The sequence below is a fragment of the Syngnathus scovelli genome, chromosome 2, assembly GCF_024217435.2.
Source record: "Syngnathus scovelli strain Florida chromosome 2, RoL_Ssco_1.2, whole genome shotgun sequence".
NCBI classification, from domain to species: Eukaryota; Metazoa; Chordata; class Actinopteri; order Syngnathiformes; family Syngnathidae; genus Syngnathus; species Syngnathus scovelli.
The window spans coordinates 15,645,092-15,661,881 of NC_090848.1; the positions used below are offsets into that span (position 1 = coordinate 15,645,092).

The 16,790-nt window shown below is 40.0% G+C and overlaps 3 protein-coding genes across 3 annotated transcripts; all 3 read right to left on the bottom strand.

The window, feature by feature from the left end:
* Window positions 1-87: 87 nt before the first annotated feature.
* LOC125987815 (serine/arginine-rich splicing factor 6) lies at window positions 88-5,707 on the bottom strand. Its single transcript, XM_049752319.2, has 6 exons — window positions 5,509-5,707; window positions 4,996-5,156; window positions 2,594-2,712; window positions 2,330-2,532; window positions 2,165-2,242; window positions 88-1,345 (listed from the first exon to the last, which is right to left on the bottom strand). Exons 1-6 carry the CDS (start codon window positions 5,613-5,615, stop codon window positions 961-963), a joined length of 1,053 nt encoding a protein of 350 aa, XP_049608276.1. The 5' UTR covers window positions 5,616-5,707; the 3' UTR covers window positions 88-960.
* A 576-nt stretch (window positions 5,708-6,283) lies between these two features.
* eif2s2 (eukaryotic translation initiation factor 2, subunit 2 beta) lies at window positions 6,284-10,673 on the bottom strand. Its single transcript, XM_049753485.1, has 9 exons — window positions 10,515-10,673; window positions 9,158-9,338; window positions 8,941-9,041; window positions 8,708-8,837; window positions 8,113-8,213; window positions 7,880-8,028; window positions 7,717-7,773; window positions 7,460-7,545; window positions 6,284-6,966 (listed from the first exon to the last, which is right to left on the bottom strand). The coding sequence occupies exons 1-9, from the start codon at window positions 10,527-10,529 to the stop codon at window positions 6,791-6,793; spliced, it is 996 nt and encodes a 331-aa protein (XP_049609442.1). The 5' UTR covers window positions 10,530-10,673; the 3' UTR covers window positions 6,284-6,790.
* A 317-nt stretch (window positions 10,674-10,990) lies between these two features.
* On the bottom strand, window positions 10,991-16,013 carry LOC125988367 (charged multivesicular body protein 4b). The gene is made up of 5 exons (XM_049753486.2): window positions 15,703-16,013; window positions 14,111-14,288; window positions 13,694-13,808; window positions 13,258-13,381; window positions 10,991-12,674 (listed from the first exon to the last, which is right to left on the bottom strand). Exons 1-5 carry the CDS (start codon window positions 15,884-15,886, stop codon window positions 12,607-12,609), a joined length of 669 nt encoding a protein of 222 aa, XP_049609443.1. The 5' UTR covers window positions 15,887-16,013; the 3' UTR covers window positions 10,991-12,606.
* Between the last annotated feature and the right edge of the window lie 777 nt (window positions 16,014-16,790).

Genomic DNA, 16,790 nt, shown 5'->3' on the forward strand with positions numbered 1-16,790 from the left:
TTATTGGCGAAGGCGTGCTTATAATATAATCATTACTAGAATGTGGGTCCTGTCGACACATCACGAAAAGCTTCACAAACCAACGCGTTAGTTTAAGATCTTTAATGGACATAGAAAACAAAAAAAGTTGAGATGCCAGCATAAAGAAAAAATGCACCCAAAAAAAAAATATTGGTACAAGTCCACAAGTAGATCTTCCAAACTCTGCTACAGTTCAAAGATAACAACAATGTTAAACATTCATTCCTCTTAACACAATTCTATCCGGAAAATGAAAAATAAAAAGACATCACATACATATGTTTGCGATGTCAAACCTAAATCCTGTAATTCTGACTAGAGACAACGGTTACTGTACAAGGGGTGTTCCGATCAGGATTTTAAACTGCCAATTCTGATACCTATCATTTATGACTGAGATTGGCCCATACACTTCAATCACATGCATTAGCTGCTCATTAAAGGAGGGACTGCTACACTGCACAAAGGCTGGTCTCTAATCTCCAAGTACGAACTGTGAGGTGAACGTTGCTGATTGGCAAAAAAAGGCATTGATAGACATGTCAAGCGCATACTTTACAAAAATCGGCCAATTGATCGGAGCACCGCTGTACATAGCCTGTCAACAGTCCATTGAAGCTTGAATGAAACCCAACCACCCATTTTCATGAATACATGTTTTGAGGAGAAGACCAAAGCATGTTACAACCGGGAAAAAGTGGGGAGGAAGATAATCAAAATTAAGTAAGTTATAACTTACTTAATTTAACTTAGTTTGCTCATCTATTAGGAAGCCAGCTGGATGTGTAGGACCCAGCAAAAGATGCAATGAATCGGACTGAAACTAGAACAAAAACAATTATTTAAAGACCGATGTGAATGATCTGTTAAATAGCAACCAGAAAGTCAACACTGCTTGCTATGTACAGCAAAGGACTGGCACTCGATGTGAATTCTGTACTAATCCTGAGAAGCTGATCTAGACCGCGAACGAGATCTTGAGCGGGAGGCTGAACGCCTCTCTCTGGATGGGGAATTGCGATCATTCTCACGCGGTGAAGGCGAGCGGGATGCGGATTTGGCCTCTCGTTCATCGTTGCCATTCTCTACAGGGGAGGCAGAGCGACTGCGGGACTTCTCATCAGCTTTCTCCTTGGACGGGGAACGGGAATCTCGCTCAGACTTCACCTTGGAGCGACTCTTTGAGCGGGATTTTGATTTTTGCTTGGGGGATCGGGATGGGGATTTGGACCGCGAACGGGACTTGCGGTTGCGAGAGCGTGACTTGCTCTCGCCAGACTTGGAGCGAGACTTCCTTGCTCTCTTGTGGCTGCGCGAACCAGACCTGCATGGAGCGAAACCGAAAGCGGCTTAAGTTAACATAATTTCTCCATAGCCACTATTGCTCTAATCATCTGTAGTCATAAAATATACGTTTCAAACTGAAACCCACTTCAGTTGTAAAAATTTAGATTATGATGGATTTGTGGGAAAACATTTATTAAAGTTACGGGCACCTTCAGGTCACAGTCGTGTGTGTGTGCTTGTAGAGCGCCAAACCTCAGCAAATCTTGAGCAGTTAGATTTAAGTTTTGTACTATGCTTTCTCTTTGGGGTTTTGTGAAATCTGACTTGACCGGGCAAACGTGTCAAGTGATAAAAAAAAATACATACTATATTAAGGTGGAAGTCAATTCAAACTGTTCTTTACAGTAAATTCTATGCCATCCCATGATTCTATGCATGGCATTCTAATTAATATTGCGTTTGTGTAATATGAATTACACAGCAAATATCCCTCTTATTCAACTCAGAGTGGTGGCCATTTTGTCAATTCATCATTATCAATACTATCCAGAATCCCATGTTTTAACTGGTGAAGACAAACACATTAAACAGAGAGAACATTGAATTTTTTTACCTAACTAAGCCTTTAACAGCAACCTTTTTAAAATACTTGACTTGCACTTTGAATGTCTTTACAGTTTCTTATTTATAATTATGATGTTTTTTAACACTTAAAAGATTGTATTGAGGATTTTTTTCCCATGTCCATTATTTGCCATGGTTATCTTGATTTCTGGAAATTCCAACCAGGGGTAAAAAAATAATAATAATAAACAAAAATCACAAGTTGCACAGAACTGACAATGACTTTTCTCACCGAGATTTGGATCTGGAGCGACTTCTAGAGCTTCTGCTCCTACGGCTTCTGCTGCGGGAACGGCGGCGGCTACGAGATCTGTCAAAGGCAATATATGCAGACTAATGTATTAATAATTGGGATACACCAAAAACAATAGTCTAAATCGGTAAGAAGCAGACCGACCTGGAACGGCTGCCAGAGTAGGACCTTGGCCTGCGGGGCTTGTCCGGCACCAGACGAATCTTTCTGCCATTGATGTCAGTCCCATCCAACTTGTCAATAGCCCGCTTCATGTCTGAATGGCTACGGAACTCGATCACTCCCTCATTGGCACGCTCCTTGTGGGCGTCAGCGTAAGTGACCTCACCTGCCTGACGCATGAAATCCTGGAGAGGACTGGAGAGTGAGGCCAGCAGCACTGACAAACAGTAGGAAACAAAGTTGTACCTTGAGGTCCTGCCAACTGCAGCGGCTGGATAAGTTTTCCACAATCAGACGGTATTCGGTACGAACGGGGGGTCCGTACTTGTCCCTTCCTGTGCGGCTTCGGCTGCTGTAACTGCTACCTTGAAAAACAATGGCATGTGGACAAATTTAGAAACACCGCGGTCGGTGGCTTCACATATTCCACTGGTCAAGGTTGTGACAGAGCTTTGCCTAATATGAGGACAACTTAAGTGTGCATTTAATAAAAGGCTGGCACCATAATCTAATCACGAGGCTTCAGAGCCACTGCGCGAGCTTTACAAAGTTTGGATCTTTGTGTATTTGGTGGTTGAGTTCTGCTGCAAAGAACACCACTGCAGCTTTCCACAACAATACAAAGCCTTTTTCTTACTCCGGTTTATGGCATTTTGGCTTAGTGGCATAAAAGAAAAAGGACAGTGATGTTCTTTCAATACCTCCAAACCCTGTAACACAGACACACAGGATGCATCCATATGGGACGTTCTTGTCATTATCAAATTGGAAGGTAAGAACGAGGCAAGGTGACAAAAGTTTACTTTTCCACCTTACTCACAACTATTAAACGATTGCAAGTTGATTACTAGAGCCGCTCCGCGTGTGTTTGCTGTCAACATAGAAACCAATGGCAATCCTCACCATCACCCCGGGTCTATTGGCAAAAGGCTGATGTCATCATGGCTTCCGGTTAGGTCAGCCAAGGATCAAGGGGGGGGCAAAGGTCACACACACATTGTAAAGGTGAAAGCCAAGGCCAAACGGGACAGGCAGTCATCTTAGCCAGTCATCTTTAGCCTCAATGGACTCTCAGCCACAGCCCGCAACTGGACTCTTTCAAATTGAAACATCAAGGACTTTGTTAATGTTGAATATAAAAGTAGATATAAATTTTAAAAATGAAATGCACATCACATGAAAATAAATATTAGTCTACTACAGATGAGTCAATTAAAAATTACCCTGGTGTGGATTCAATGACTGATTGTGAGGTACACAAATCCACACACACTAAACTAGAGTGGTCATAATTAAGTCTTTTTTGGTCAATTCCTCTCCTGGGGCCACAATGGTTGTTGCTATAATCTACTCCAAAGTCCCTGCTCTCTAGTTCTCTGTCTAGTATGTCTCACAAATTGTTGTCCCTCCCAAACAAATGACACAAAACAAGTGTAACAGAGTGTGATAAAGAGTGAGATGAACTTGACAGGGAGGTGCAACAACTCAAGTTCTATTATTTAAGCTCAGAAGCAAAAACTGTAAATAAAAATCAATTGCTCATATGGCTGCGCACCACATGACAACAAATGAGATGCACACTTAATGAAAACAATAGTTCTGCAAGGACATGGAATACAGTGGAAACTCAAAAATCCAACATCCCAAATGTCCGATGTGATTTCTCAGTGATGCTGGTGTGGTCACTTTGTGTTTATCGATGTACTCGCACCACAACAAAGCGAGAATCACCATTAGCCCAGCAAAATTTGGTGTGGAATGGTACAGAAACTTTAATCAAACACAACTTTGTGTGTTATTAAACATATTTTTGACACTTACTTAAAATATCTAGACTCTTTTCTAGCACTTTAGAAATATTTTTAGATTAGTTTTTATATTTTACTGTGCGTAATACAGATTTGATCATGCAACCTATTTTATAGCTAAGACATTTCCGGGGAGAGAAATACCACCATTACTGAACCCAACTCTTTAATCATAAATGTACTGAATAAATTACTATAATTCATATTATACTTTATATTACTACCATGAACGCCTTATGTGCTTGAGGGGAACAAACGATTTGGATGGCTCGTGTAATTAACTACTCATAACACGGAAATGACAAAAAAAAAGCATTTGGTCACATACATTTACAGAAATAAAACATTCTGATGAAAAACTCATTTGTCTCATCCCCTTGCATGTGCAAACTTATAGGCAAGCTGGCGAGAGAATTTTTGTCTCCCTCTGGTCTTAAGGGGTCTGGACCGATACATTGAAAAAATAATTCTAGAAATATATTTTAAATTATTTAGAACAATGTTTGTCAGGGCTCGAGCAGACCTAACTCGCAGGATTAACTGCTTTGAGGTTCCACTGTCAAATGTTTTTTTTTTTTTTAATATTAATATTCAATGGGCATACTGTACGGCAATCTAACTGTGAAATATATAATTCTCATTGGATTACATTAGCAAACATGCACGTATATTCCCCAAAAAGAAACCGCTTGAAGCAGAATGTTACCAAAGAGGCCTTCTGTAAAGTCAACGTTAGCAAGAACCAGAAATTAGCCGAGAAATTCTGTGTGCAGTCCACATCCACACCTCCCTTCGAGGTGAAGTGGTTCAGAGGGTATTGTTGTAACGGACTGAACTTACTGCGGCCATCACCCCAGGAACCCCCACCGTAGCTGTCCCGGTCACGCCGAGGCCCGCGGGCATGCTCGACGATCACCCTCTCGCCGCACAGATCTTTTCCGTTCAGCTCGTACACGGCGTCGTCGGCATCCCGGTTGTCCTCAAACTCCACGAAACCGTATCTGTTGAGCAGGGGCGGATATTCGTGACGACATCAAATCAGAACAAGCTTTCACTCTGTTCGTGCGCTAAGCTAGCGTTAGCATTGTAGCGAACTCCATACGCCATATTGGCCATGCGGCGTTTAACTAAAAACGTCACACATAAAGTTACCAAAACTCAACTACCGTGTTCAAGACTATAAGTGGGTGTCGCAAAAATCACATTCCTGAATATATAAGTGTATGTCAAATATGCAAATGCTGTCAAACGCGTGCGTAAGTTGAAAGCTGGTGGTTGAAGAAAAAAAAAAACAGCGCGCCTCAGACATTTTGGTTGACGTTGAAAAAGCGAGGCCCACAGCAAGAAACTCACCCGTTTTTTAAATCCACTTCCAAGAGCTTGCCAAAGCTGCCGAAAAACCGCTGGACGTCCTTTTCGCGGACATGGTAGCCAAGTCGTCCAATGTAAACGCGAGGCATGATGAATCAGTTAAACCTAATCGCGAACTCTTTTTTTCTGCTGCTTTTTGGCTTCGCTGAGAGAAAAAAAAAATGGCCGACAGAAAAAGTGTGGTCGATTACGTCAAATTCTTTTTCTAACGAGAAGCCAATCAGAGATGAGCAAATGACGGCTTACTTCCGGCATTAAAACTTCAAATTTAAAGCCTTGAATTCCACCTGTCAGTTCATTTTCAGCACCGCTTGTCATCCGGCGAAAGGCAGACAACAGCATGAACTGGTCCCGTCAATCGCAGGGCACATGCCATGACGGATTAGCTTCTGGATCATAAATCCTTTCTTCCTTCATGTTTTGGACATTTCATCACTTTGGTCTGGGTTTTATCAGTCTATACAAATTTGTTCCAAAACTTCTGTGGCTCATTTCTATTCTTTGCTAAATGCAATTTGGCCTTCTTATTTTTTTCTGGTGATGAGTGGTTGTCTCTTGCGGTGTGGCCTGTATACATCATTTCTGCCTTCTTGGAACTGTGGGTTGTGATACCTTCACCTTGTGGAGTTTTGCAGTGAAGTCACTAAGCCTTATCATTTATGTATGAAATCACAACACTGCGCATGCTTCCAAAGTGAGACCATGGATTTGAATGTCAACTGTGACATGACCCTGTAGGAGAACAGAACAGGGAACATTCAACTTTTGATAAATCAGATTTTATTGCAGGAATCAACAATTACAGAAAAAGTATAGAGCAGGGGTCACCAGTGCTGGTCCTTGGGGTCTGGTGTCCTGCATGTTCTATATGTCTTCCTGCTGCAACACGCCTAATTCAAATGATCAGGATCGTTATCAAACTTCTTCAGAACTTGCTGATTATCAGATCATGTGAATCAGGTTTTGCACCAAGGAGACTTATAGAACATGTAGGACACCAAACGCAAAGGACCGGAATTGGTGACCTCTGGTATAGGGGTTCAAAATATTCCAAATGCTTTCGACAATGTAGACGGCAGCCATCCGTCCTCCGGCCCACTTGAGGTTAGCACACCATTATCAAGCCCAATACACCTGCACTTCAATGCATTAAGTCCGTTTCTATAATGGAGGAACCTTCCTGTCGCATCCTTAACCCTTCTGATGAGGAGGGAGGGGAAGCCAGGAAAAGAGAGAAGGAGGCAAATCCATCCGCGGTGACCCCTCAGTTGGCTTTGGCGCGGAGCTGCGCTCTCTTGCCCGTCACGGCCTGGAAACCGGTCTTGATGCTAGCGACGGAGCAGCGCGAGTGGCAAGTCTCACACTGCAAGAAATAGAGGCGGGTGTCTTTCTGCAGGATGGTTTCGGGGGAGCGGCATGTGTGGCACGTCACGTACTCCTCTGTTCGGTGGGGAAAGAAATACAAATACGTTGAACATGGTGCATTTCGTGTGTACTTGTTCCATAACAATTGTTCAACGAACATCACGCTTTTTAAATTTAACAACACCTAGCAAACTGCTGCTAAAGTGAGTTTAAACGAAACAGCATGAAAAGAGGTTGACAGTATTATTAATTATTCTCGTACGTAGGGTAGTGAACGTTCTCATGAAGGCCATTCTTCAACATCTAACTACAACTAGGATTTCTTCGTGCGACCCCATATCTTGAATGGAAACTAGTTAATACGTTTTTTCCACCCCAGAACATAAATAGGCAATAAATTCCTTTCAATTAAAGAAGTCATTTTACTTTCTGGCCCATATTGAGACTTAAAGTACAAAAAAAAAAAAAACATGCTAATTGTGCTTATAAAACTACTTGACCCACGTTCTGCTCATAAAATCATCCCATGTATTGCAGTGGTACACAGTGATGTGATATTTTGACTTACTGATATATCTCCTCAAGACGTTTTCTATCTGTTTCTGTTGAAATCTTCCTTTGATCACAAGTTGGTTATTACCGTCAATGGAACCACTAAAAGGACATGAAACAAATGAAACCTTTGTAAAAACACCACAGGATTATAAAAAAAAAAAAAAAAAAAAAAAAAGGCTGCGTGTGCTCAATGTCCTTTACCGGTAGTTTGGATTTGCAATTTGAACGGAGAAGACATGTGAAATAAAAAGCGCAAATGTAGACACTGACCTTGTTCCAAGCTCAGCCAATAGGAAGGCAAGGAGATGTTTGGGCTGACGATGCAACCTGTGGTCGGATGGACAAAAACATACTCAAATGTATACCAATGTATGATCGTTGAAAATGAAAGGGCTGTAGGTAATCATAAGATTCGTGCTGAATGGAGGCTTACAGTTTGCAAATATCTGTGAAGTTGACAAAAGAGGTCTTTTTGGTCCCCACTCGCACCACCTGAGGGGGCTTCATCACAAACTTCCTCTTCTCTCCCGCCACCATGTCGGGGTTCTTTTCCCTCATGATATTGAAAACTCTGTTCAGGAGCTGAAAGACATTTGATGCACAATAAATTATTATTATTATTATTTTTTTTACAGTTGCTCATTGCAGGGAAACAAATGGTGTTACCTCATCGTATGTGTAGTCTCTTTCAGAGCCAGCCCAGGCTGGTCCTGTGGTGGAGCTGAATGAAATGCCATCATTGTTTTTCCCCTCATCGTCTTCCAGTGCTGGATATCAACATACCAAAACAATTGCCTCATTACATACTAATAAAAAAAAAAAAAAATCTAATCACTGTCACAAAATAGTAAAGACAATCTATAAACACAAGCGTAAAGACGTATGGATTGATTTGTACATATAAAAAGGTAGCAAGTAAGTTCAGTTTATTTTCTTTATGAGAAATCGTGTAGGTTTTTGCTCTGTATGTAAATAATTGACTTTTATCAACCATAGTTCTTGGTTAGCATTACTGACCAGCTACTTCATTATGTTAACAACGATAAGTAATAAACAAAAAGGCAAAAATGTATAGATACCATTCTTGTATCAGATGTCATTATTTTGTGCAAGTAGTAGTGCCTGAAATCTGTTCACCTGCACACGATTTATTTTTGTTAGTTGCCCTCTTATGCATGCATATTGGTAAATTCAAATTTTGTGAGGTAGATGGAACTATGGCCTATGAAGTGCATCGTCTTGAAGTGATGTGACAAATTACCATCATCTTTTTCAAGAAGTTCTCCTTCATCAAAATCCACTTTTTTGGACTTCCTCTTTTTGGCAGGAAGCATCAGATCCAAGTTATCCTCCTCAACAACATCACTCTGTTCTCCCTCAATTTTAAGCTCCTGGTTTGAAGGGGAAAAAAAAAAATCATTCAAACTTGCCAAAATGATGAAATTGAAACACGTATGGGAAAAAAAGCTGCAAACAAAGGACAATGTTGCTTACTTTCATCCCCTCTTCAATGTCATTGTCAAAGACCTTTCTGAGTTTCTTTTTCTTTTTCTTCTGATTGAAGAAGTTCAGGTCATTTAAATCGTCAGATGTTTCTGGGAAATAGGAGCGCAAACCTGGTTATTTGAGATTCAAATCATATTAAAGCTTCAGGGATAGGTGGAGTAGTACATTTCATAGTTACTGCAAAACACACACATGACATTCTAACCTTTCTTTCTGCTGTCATCATCATCCATGTCCAGGTCCTTGTCATCACCAACCTCTGGTTCTACCTCCTTCACCTCCACCTCTTTCACCTCTTCTCCTCCCACCCCATCTCCTTCCTCATCAAGCATGAAGGGCTTCTTCTTCTTCTTCTTCTTCTTTGTCATGTTGGGATCAAAAATCATCTGAAGGAAACAATTGGAGGACAGAGTTAATGACAATTTTTGCTTCAATAATGTGCTGTGACATCTTTAGGGCTCGGCTGATTTGATTGGCTAATATTAAAACCTGATTTTTCTTTCAATTGTTGTTTTTCTTTAACACGATACAACATGATAAAGATAATTATATTCAGTAGAAGAACATTTTCCCTCTAATTTTATGTTAAAGGCACACTAAAGCACAATGTACTGTAAAACATATGTAATTCATATATTTAGTTATAACCATTCAGGAACCAAAAAAGAAAGTTATTTTATTCTTCAATTTTTTTAATTAAGTGGGCGATTAATTGGTCATTAAAATAGTATTTTTCTATCAAGGGTAAATTTAAACGTTGTTGTGGTAAAATAACTATTCAAATAAAATTAGACGTTATTACAATTTATTTCTGGTCACACAAATGAGCAAAATAGAACCCCATTCCTATAATTTTTCATTTTAATATTACGAGACGTTATTATGGGAACAATTGTTCTTATAAAAATACGACTTAATTTTTGTTTTCGTAGTCGTAAAGTTACGTCAAGGTAAATGTCCTGTGCGATTTCAATGTTGCTATCATGATTGGGACTATATTCTCGTGATTCTCTAAATTTAGTCTTGCAGTTTTATCTTTCGTTCCGTTCGGGCATTCCCAACATGTAAACGGGTGATCTAACTTTTCATCACAACAGTTTCATGTCGCATCACATATCGGCACTTTACTTTTACATTTTCTTTTATTGATAGAAGCAAAGTAAGCAATTCGACACAAGAATTTTTTTTAAATTTGTTGTTATTCTTGCTCAAGATGTGGAATATTACGGCTAATGCTAGCTAAGCTAGCTCATTGCACATTTCCATTCGGTTAAAGTTCTCCAGCAGCGGTGACAAGTCATATTGACAAACCTTTGCGAAGGGTGACTTTCAGCACAATGATGTGATGTGTGACAAAGCAATTATGACAAAATCGCCGTTTTGTTTTTGCGGTCACGCGCCGTTGTTAGCTCGGCACCGGCCATGTGAGACCTACTGCGGACGGGGAGGGGTGCCGAGGCCCAAAGTCGTCCGTCCTCATCTCCTGATATCTCAACACAGAGTCGACCCCAAAACGTCTACAGATTAGAGTGTGTGAAAGGCAAGCAAGCGGAATGACATACCTCGTCTCCGGACATGTTCGCAACTGGACCGGTGACTAAAACCTTGCTACTTTTTGTTTCACGATCGTTTCTACACGGTAGGTATCTTGCGTCAGCGATAGAGGTGGAGTACGCATGCGTCAGCGTGGATGACGTCTTTGGAATGCGACGTTGCTTGTAGAATAAAATACAGAATAATAAAATACACGTAAGAAATAATTCTTAGTCGTTCTTTCCATAACTATCGACCAGGAAACATTTTAGTATGTTACACGTCCATGTAGCTATAGTCATATCAGTAATCGCCTTCAATTTAGTTCGACTAAAAAAAAAAAAAAAATGGACTAAAATAATTTAAGATCCTTACTACATTTAGCCTATGACGCCAGTTACGTATTGTTAAAATTCGGAAGACTAGTAAAACGGTTGTCTTCGCCACAGCACGTAACCACAATCAAACTACAACAAAGTAAAAAAAAAAAGAGGTAACACAAATATTAAGAATTGTCTTCTTTTAATGAACTTGCAAATAATATTCTTATCTGGATAAATAAGACTGAAATGCATACATGCTTGCCCGTATTCTTTCGTTCCATCTTAATTCTGTTGTATTTTCCCAACAATGTAAAAAATCTACACCATATTTTTAAACTGTATTAACACTTTTTAACTCCAAAACAAATTAAACCAATGTTAAAAATGCATTAGAGCAGGGATTCTCAACTGGCTTTGTCCAAGGAACCACCATTATAACCAAGAAGCAACTCGGGGACCACTGCTTTGGCGGAATGTTATTTGATTTTGCATCGAAGGAGGATATACCTATACAGGCTGTTCATTTGCATCGGTATCTATTTTGGGAATCTCAGCTACATTTGACATAATTTGGATGGGTAAATTATTCAATAAACCTACTTCCACCCATCCATCCATTTTCTGTACCGCTTTGTCCCCACAGGGGTCGCAGGCGTGCTGGAGCCTATCCCAGCGGTCATCGTGCAGTAGGCGGGGGACACCCTGAACCGGTTGCCAGCCAATCGCAGGGCACAAGGAGCCAACAACCACCCGCACTCGCATTCACACCTAGGGGCAATTTGGAGGGCTCAATCGGCCTACCAAGCATGTTTTTGGGATGTGGATGGAAACCCACACGGGCACGGGGAGAACATGCAAACTCCACACAGGGAGGGCCGGAGGTGGAATTGAACCTCCTAACTGTGAGGCGGACCCTAAACCCACTTTATTTTTTAAAATGTTATTTTCCATTTCCAATTTTGCGGACCACTAGAGGGCCGCGGACCACCGGTTGACAATCCCTGCGTAGTGACAAGCTTTCTATCCCATTGTGAATCCAGTTGAACAGTGACCATAGTTGCTATTTATTCTAACATAACATTTGAAACCTGGACCTTAATAGGGAGAAACACTGAATCAGAGTGTTGAAATGCTCTCAACTTGTTCCTCTTCTTGTCATACTTTGTGTTTGCTGACAGCTCAATTTTTGTTTTGTTGCACACCCCACCCCTAGCTGAAACAGAGGCTGTCAGTGACAGCAAAAAGTTTCTTGGTAGAAAAAGAGACATGTTTGATATTTACAGCAAATAACTAACCACTGATAAGTAGGTGGGTGGTGGGTATTATTTTTAGGATGAGGTCATTTTTTTTTAAGACAAAGCACACAATTTGGGACGACACATGGGATTTGAATTCAACAGAGATCATAACTTTACCCTGCAGCATCTCTTACACAAGCCATGAAAATTACAAGAAAAAGGGTGCCAGACAGTTTATGTGAGTCATGTCACAATGTCACACTGACATGGACCCTCAGTGTCAGGTTCTCCTAAAATCTTTTTGCCTTTGCTGTATGACAGAGCCACTGTTGACAAGCTTTGAAATGAGAAAATTGAGGACATTCTGAGACTCAATTAAAGAAAGACAACAATATCAGCTTTTTTTCGAAGGGGTGGAGAAAGAGGAGGGAGTGTTAAATTGAGTTCAGGCGATTTCTTCCAACACAAACAAACACACAACATCTTATCAGTCCATTCATGCCTTCCTCTTTTCAGCTTCATCTTTGATGCAGTTTAGCATGATGTGTCGTATGATGTGTTTATATGGCTTCCATCCCCCAGCGCTTCAGGTCGCCCATATCGTCCTCTTCGTCCTCTTTCTTTGCCACTTGGGTAAGACAGAAAAAGATGATCAGATAAACAACACAAATACATGTTACTTTGGGGTCACAAGCAGTGATGCCAGTGTCATGTTACTTGGTAACTCTGTCGATAAGTCCTTTAGTCAGGCAACTTCTAGGGCTATTACTATTGAATATTTTTAGAATCGATTATTCTATTGGTTATTCCATCGATCAATCGGTTAAAACTTCATTTTGCATGAAAGCGTAATTCAAAACTATTCTCTACATTTTCTGTTTATTTGGTATTGTTTAGTGATAAAAACAAGCAAATAACAATATAACACAAGAGTGATTAACGCTAATGAATGATTGCTGTTGAGAGGCTGACAGAATATATAGAGGTAAGGTAAAAAAAGGACAAGCTAAAAAAAATTGCCCCAAACGATTACAAGATTATTAAAATAGTTGTTGATTAATTTGATAATCAATTATTTGTGAATTAATCAATTAACTTTGACATCTCTACACAACCGCCTACAGTGAGAGGTAAATGAAAGTAAATGTACTCCCTGGCAATGCAAACAAAAAGAAAACAATAATGCCTAGCGTTGTCATCTGCCATCTTACCGGGTCTGGTAGGTAATGAAGTAGAAGGCACATTGGGAAGAGTGACATCCTCTGATTCGACGTCCAGCAAATTATTATCCAGCTCTTCTTGTTCTAGCTCCTCCAGCTCAGCAAGAAGTTCATCCTGAGCAAGATAACCAAAGACACTGAATATTGGCACGAGTAATCACTAACGTTTAGGCTCTATGTACTATATTGCAGAGTTCAAGTAAAACAAGTCAGATTTTCTATTCCTCTATGGGCCACAATTGGGATTTGCATGAGCATATACATTATACAAAATACATTTTGGGTGTCTGGACACAGATGATAGCCTTAATCCTCTGACTGTGACTTTGAGGAGGAGTGCATTGATCGTTTTTCTGAATGTACCCCATTCAAAGTCCAGTTCTATAGAGCACAAACGCCAGGCTTTGTGAAACAGTGCACTTCCCACCTCATCCAGATCTTCTCCAAAGCCAACGGGTTTCGAGATGGCATCAGAGATTTCTTGGGCCAACTCCTGCTGCTCAGTTATGTCCTGCATCAGATCATCCACCTGGTCAATGTCCCTAAAACAAATATGAGCAGAAACGTGTGAACTCACAACAGAAATGGTAACATTTTTAACACTATTTGACATGTTATACTAACTCCTTTTGACCAGTATGTGGTTAAAAATATAGAAAGAAGGAAAAATACACAATCATAGTTTTGAAAAACACCCCCCCCCACAACTATTGACAAACAAAGAAGCAAACAAACAAACAGACCGACCGACCCATCAATCAATCAATCAATCAATCAATCAATCAATCAATCAATCAATCAATCAATCAATCAATCAATCAATCGTGTGTCCAGCAGCTCTCACATGTTTTCATGGGCGGACTTCATGGCCTTGGCAGCAAAGCCCATGTTCTTCAACACTTCAGTGTTGGTGTTGGCATTCTCCAGAGCTTCTCTCTGGAATTCGATGGTGGACAATGTGCCATCGATCTGGCCTAGCTGCTTCTCGTAGCGCTTCTTTCTTTTCAAAGCCTGCAAAGCAGCTGCAAAAAGGACAGTTGACGAGAATCACGCATCAGCATGACTATAGAATTGAATTTTCTGACACATGCACAAAAGTGTCTTTGTCTAAAAAAAAAAAAAAAAAAACCCTGTGGAATGATCAGTATTCAGTACAATACACAAGTCAATAATGCATGACCCTGAGATCATACTCAGGGTCATACTCAGAACATTGTCTAAAAAGCATGTGTGGCTTATCAACAAATTCCAGTCTCATCAGTTTCAAAGTATTTCTCTTGATGATTGTTGGCTTTTCCTTTTTATTTTTCATAACAATACCAAGTACTCTGAAATAAAACCTCTGGCCCACCGTTATATTAGCTCAGGCTCCTTTGCTTATCAGCACAGGGTATATAAAAGACATACAGATGACATGAGCGCAAACATAATATAGGCTCCAAGAAAAGGCTGCCACTGTCATAGGCGCCAACAAAGGAGACCAATAAGTGCGACAAGATGGAGGTCATCAAAAACAAAGCAACAAAGGAAAAAAAAAAAAAAAACAGCAGGCCTGCTGGTGAGAGGCCTAAATGTTATAGACTTAAAGTGCTGCTTACTGTCAGAAAGCTTGATCACATTTGCTGGTCATGGGTCTCCAACAGGATAAAGACACAGTCAACAATAATAATAATAAAAGAAGGGCTAAGAAGAACAAAACATTGGACAATTGTAAGCGTCCAGATCTGCATATCCCCAAAAGAATCCGAAACAAATTGCTTTTGGAAATGTCTGAGAACTTTGCTCCAGTATAGTGGCCTAAGATACTTTGAAAGTTACTCGAGAGTTAATCGTTTGAGTAGAGCGATTTTCTCAAAGGTTTGGGCAATCAAATATTAAATTAGGCATCTTAAATTAAGCTTAAGATACCTGTCACTTATACGTCCGTCTAATAACTATGACTATGAGCAGGTTGACAATGAACCACTTATTTGAGTAGGGTAATCAGAGTTGAACTTTGATTACTTTGAGTTATAGCATTTACTTTTGACACAGTTACGTAACACCCGTTAACCTTTTCATTTCACAGAATCCGTCTTTAAGTTGCGTGTGTATATTCTCCCTTGTTTACTATTTAAAAAAAATCATACGGCTAGCTTTTACTTCAAAGACTATCACACATAATATGTATGCTCGCTTAATATTGACATGACAAGCGATCGTGTAAACCCTAGCTCGGTATACTCCTGACTAAACTAAAAACTAAGACGTTGACGTGAATGTTCATTCCTCCAGAGGCAAAATTAGGTCGCCAAGTGAGGCTGCCAACAACTACGACGGTCGCTATGTGATGTTAGCCAATTGGGCTAACATGCTAATAACATGCTAACGATTAATGGCAAGCTTATTAAAACACTGAGGAGATGCTGAAGGACGAAAAGCGTGTGGACAGCTTACCTCTTTTATTTTTGGTGCCGTTTTTCTTGGCTGTTTGCAGCTCTTGCTCAATCTTTTTCTCCAAATAGTCCTGCTTCTTAGTTAGCATATCCTCGGTTTCACGGAGTTTCAGGATCGCCTCCTGGGGGTTCGGTCCCCTGCTTCCTTTGCCTCCCCCGCCAAATATCTTGCCGAACATCGACATCGCTGCGATGCTACACACTAATACAGTATCAAAAATATACCTCGCTGCTTGGCTACTCTTGACACGGCCCTGCCGAGATGATTGTTGACGTTTCTCTATTTCCGGGACAAGGCCGGGTGATGTCACGATCTACATTGACGACACCCATTAGTGGTGATTTGTCTCTATCTGCTGGACATATGCGTTATGACAGAAAAATCAACAGAATGTCTTTTTTTTCTGGACGTTTGTTAATTATGTGAATTCTAAAGACAATACACTAAAAATAGTTGCATTATTTCGTTACTTTTTTTGCCTTTGCCACCGATTCAAACCATCTGCTGGACATATGCGTTATGACAGAAAAATCAACAGAATGTCTTTTTTTTCTGGATGTTTGTTAATTATGTGAATTCTAAAGACAATACACTAAAAATAGTTGCATTATGTCGTTACTTTTTTTGCCTTTGCCACCGATTCAAACCATTCAAACGTTTATTCTAAAACTGCGACTTTTACCGTAGTTCCGATTTTTTTTTCCCCCAATTTTTTAATTCCAAATAGGAGCAGTGTGAGTCATTCAAAACATTTTGAGAACGTTCCTACTTTTTACAGTAAAATCCCTCAATAGATTAAATTTCAAACTTTTAATGCTATTTATTTTTATTAGTATTTTGACAAAAGCACAGTCTTACTTAGGACCTTTAATGGCATTCTGGCAGTCCCGGGCCTGGCATTGTTTACCGACTGCATTAAAAAAAAAAAAAAAGACTTAGCTGTGCCCGTGTGGTTGAAATTATTAGCCTAGGGGTTTTATTGTGTAGCAAATAAAAATACAAAAACTGTTATTTGTGTGATATTAGTTTCAGACGACCTTTTTGCAACTGGGTTCACATATATATTCACTTAAGATACAAATTAATTT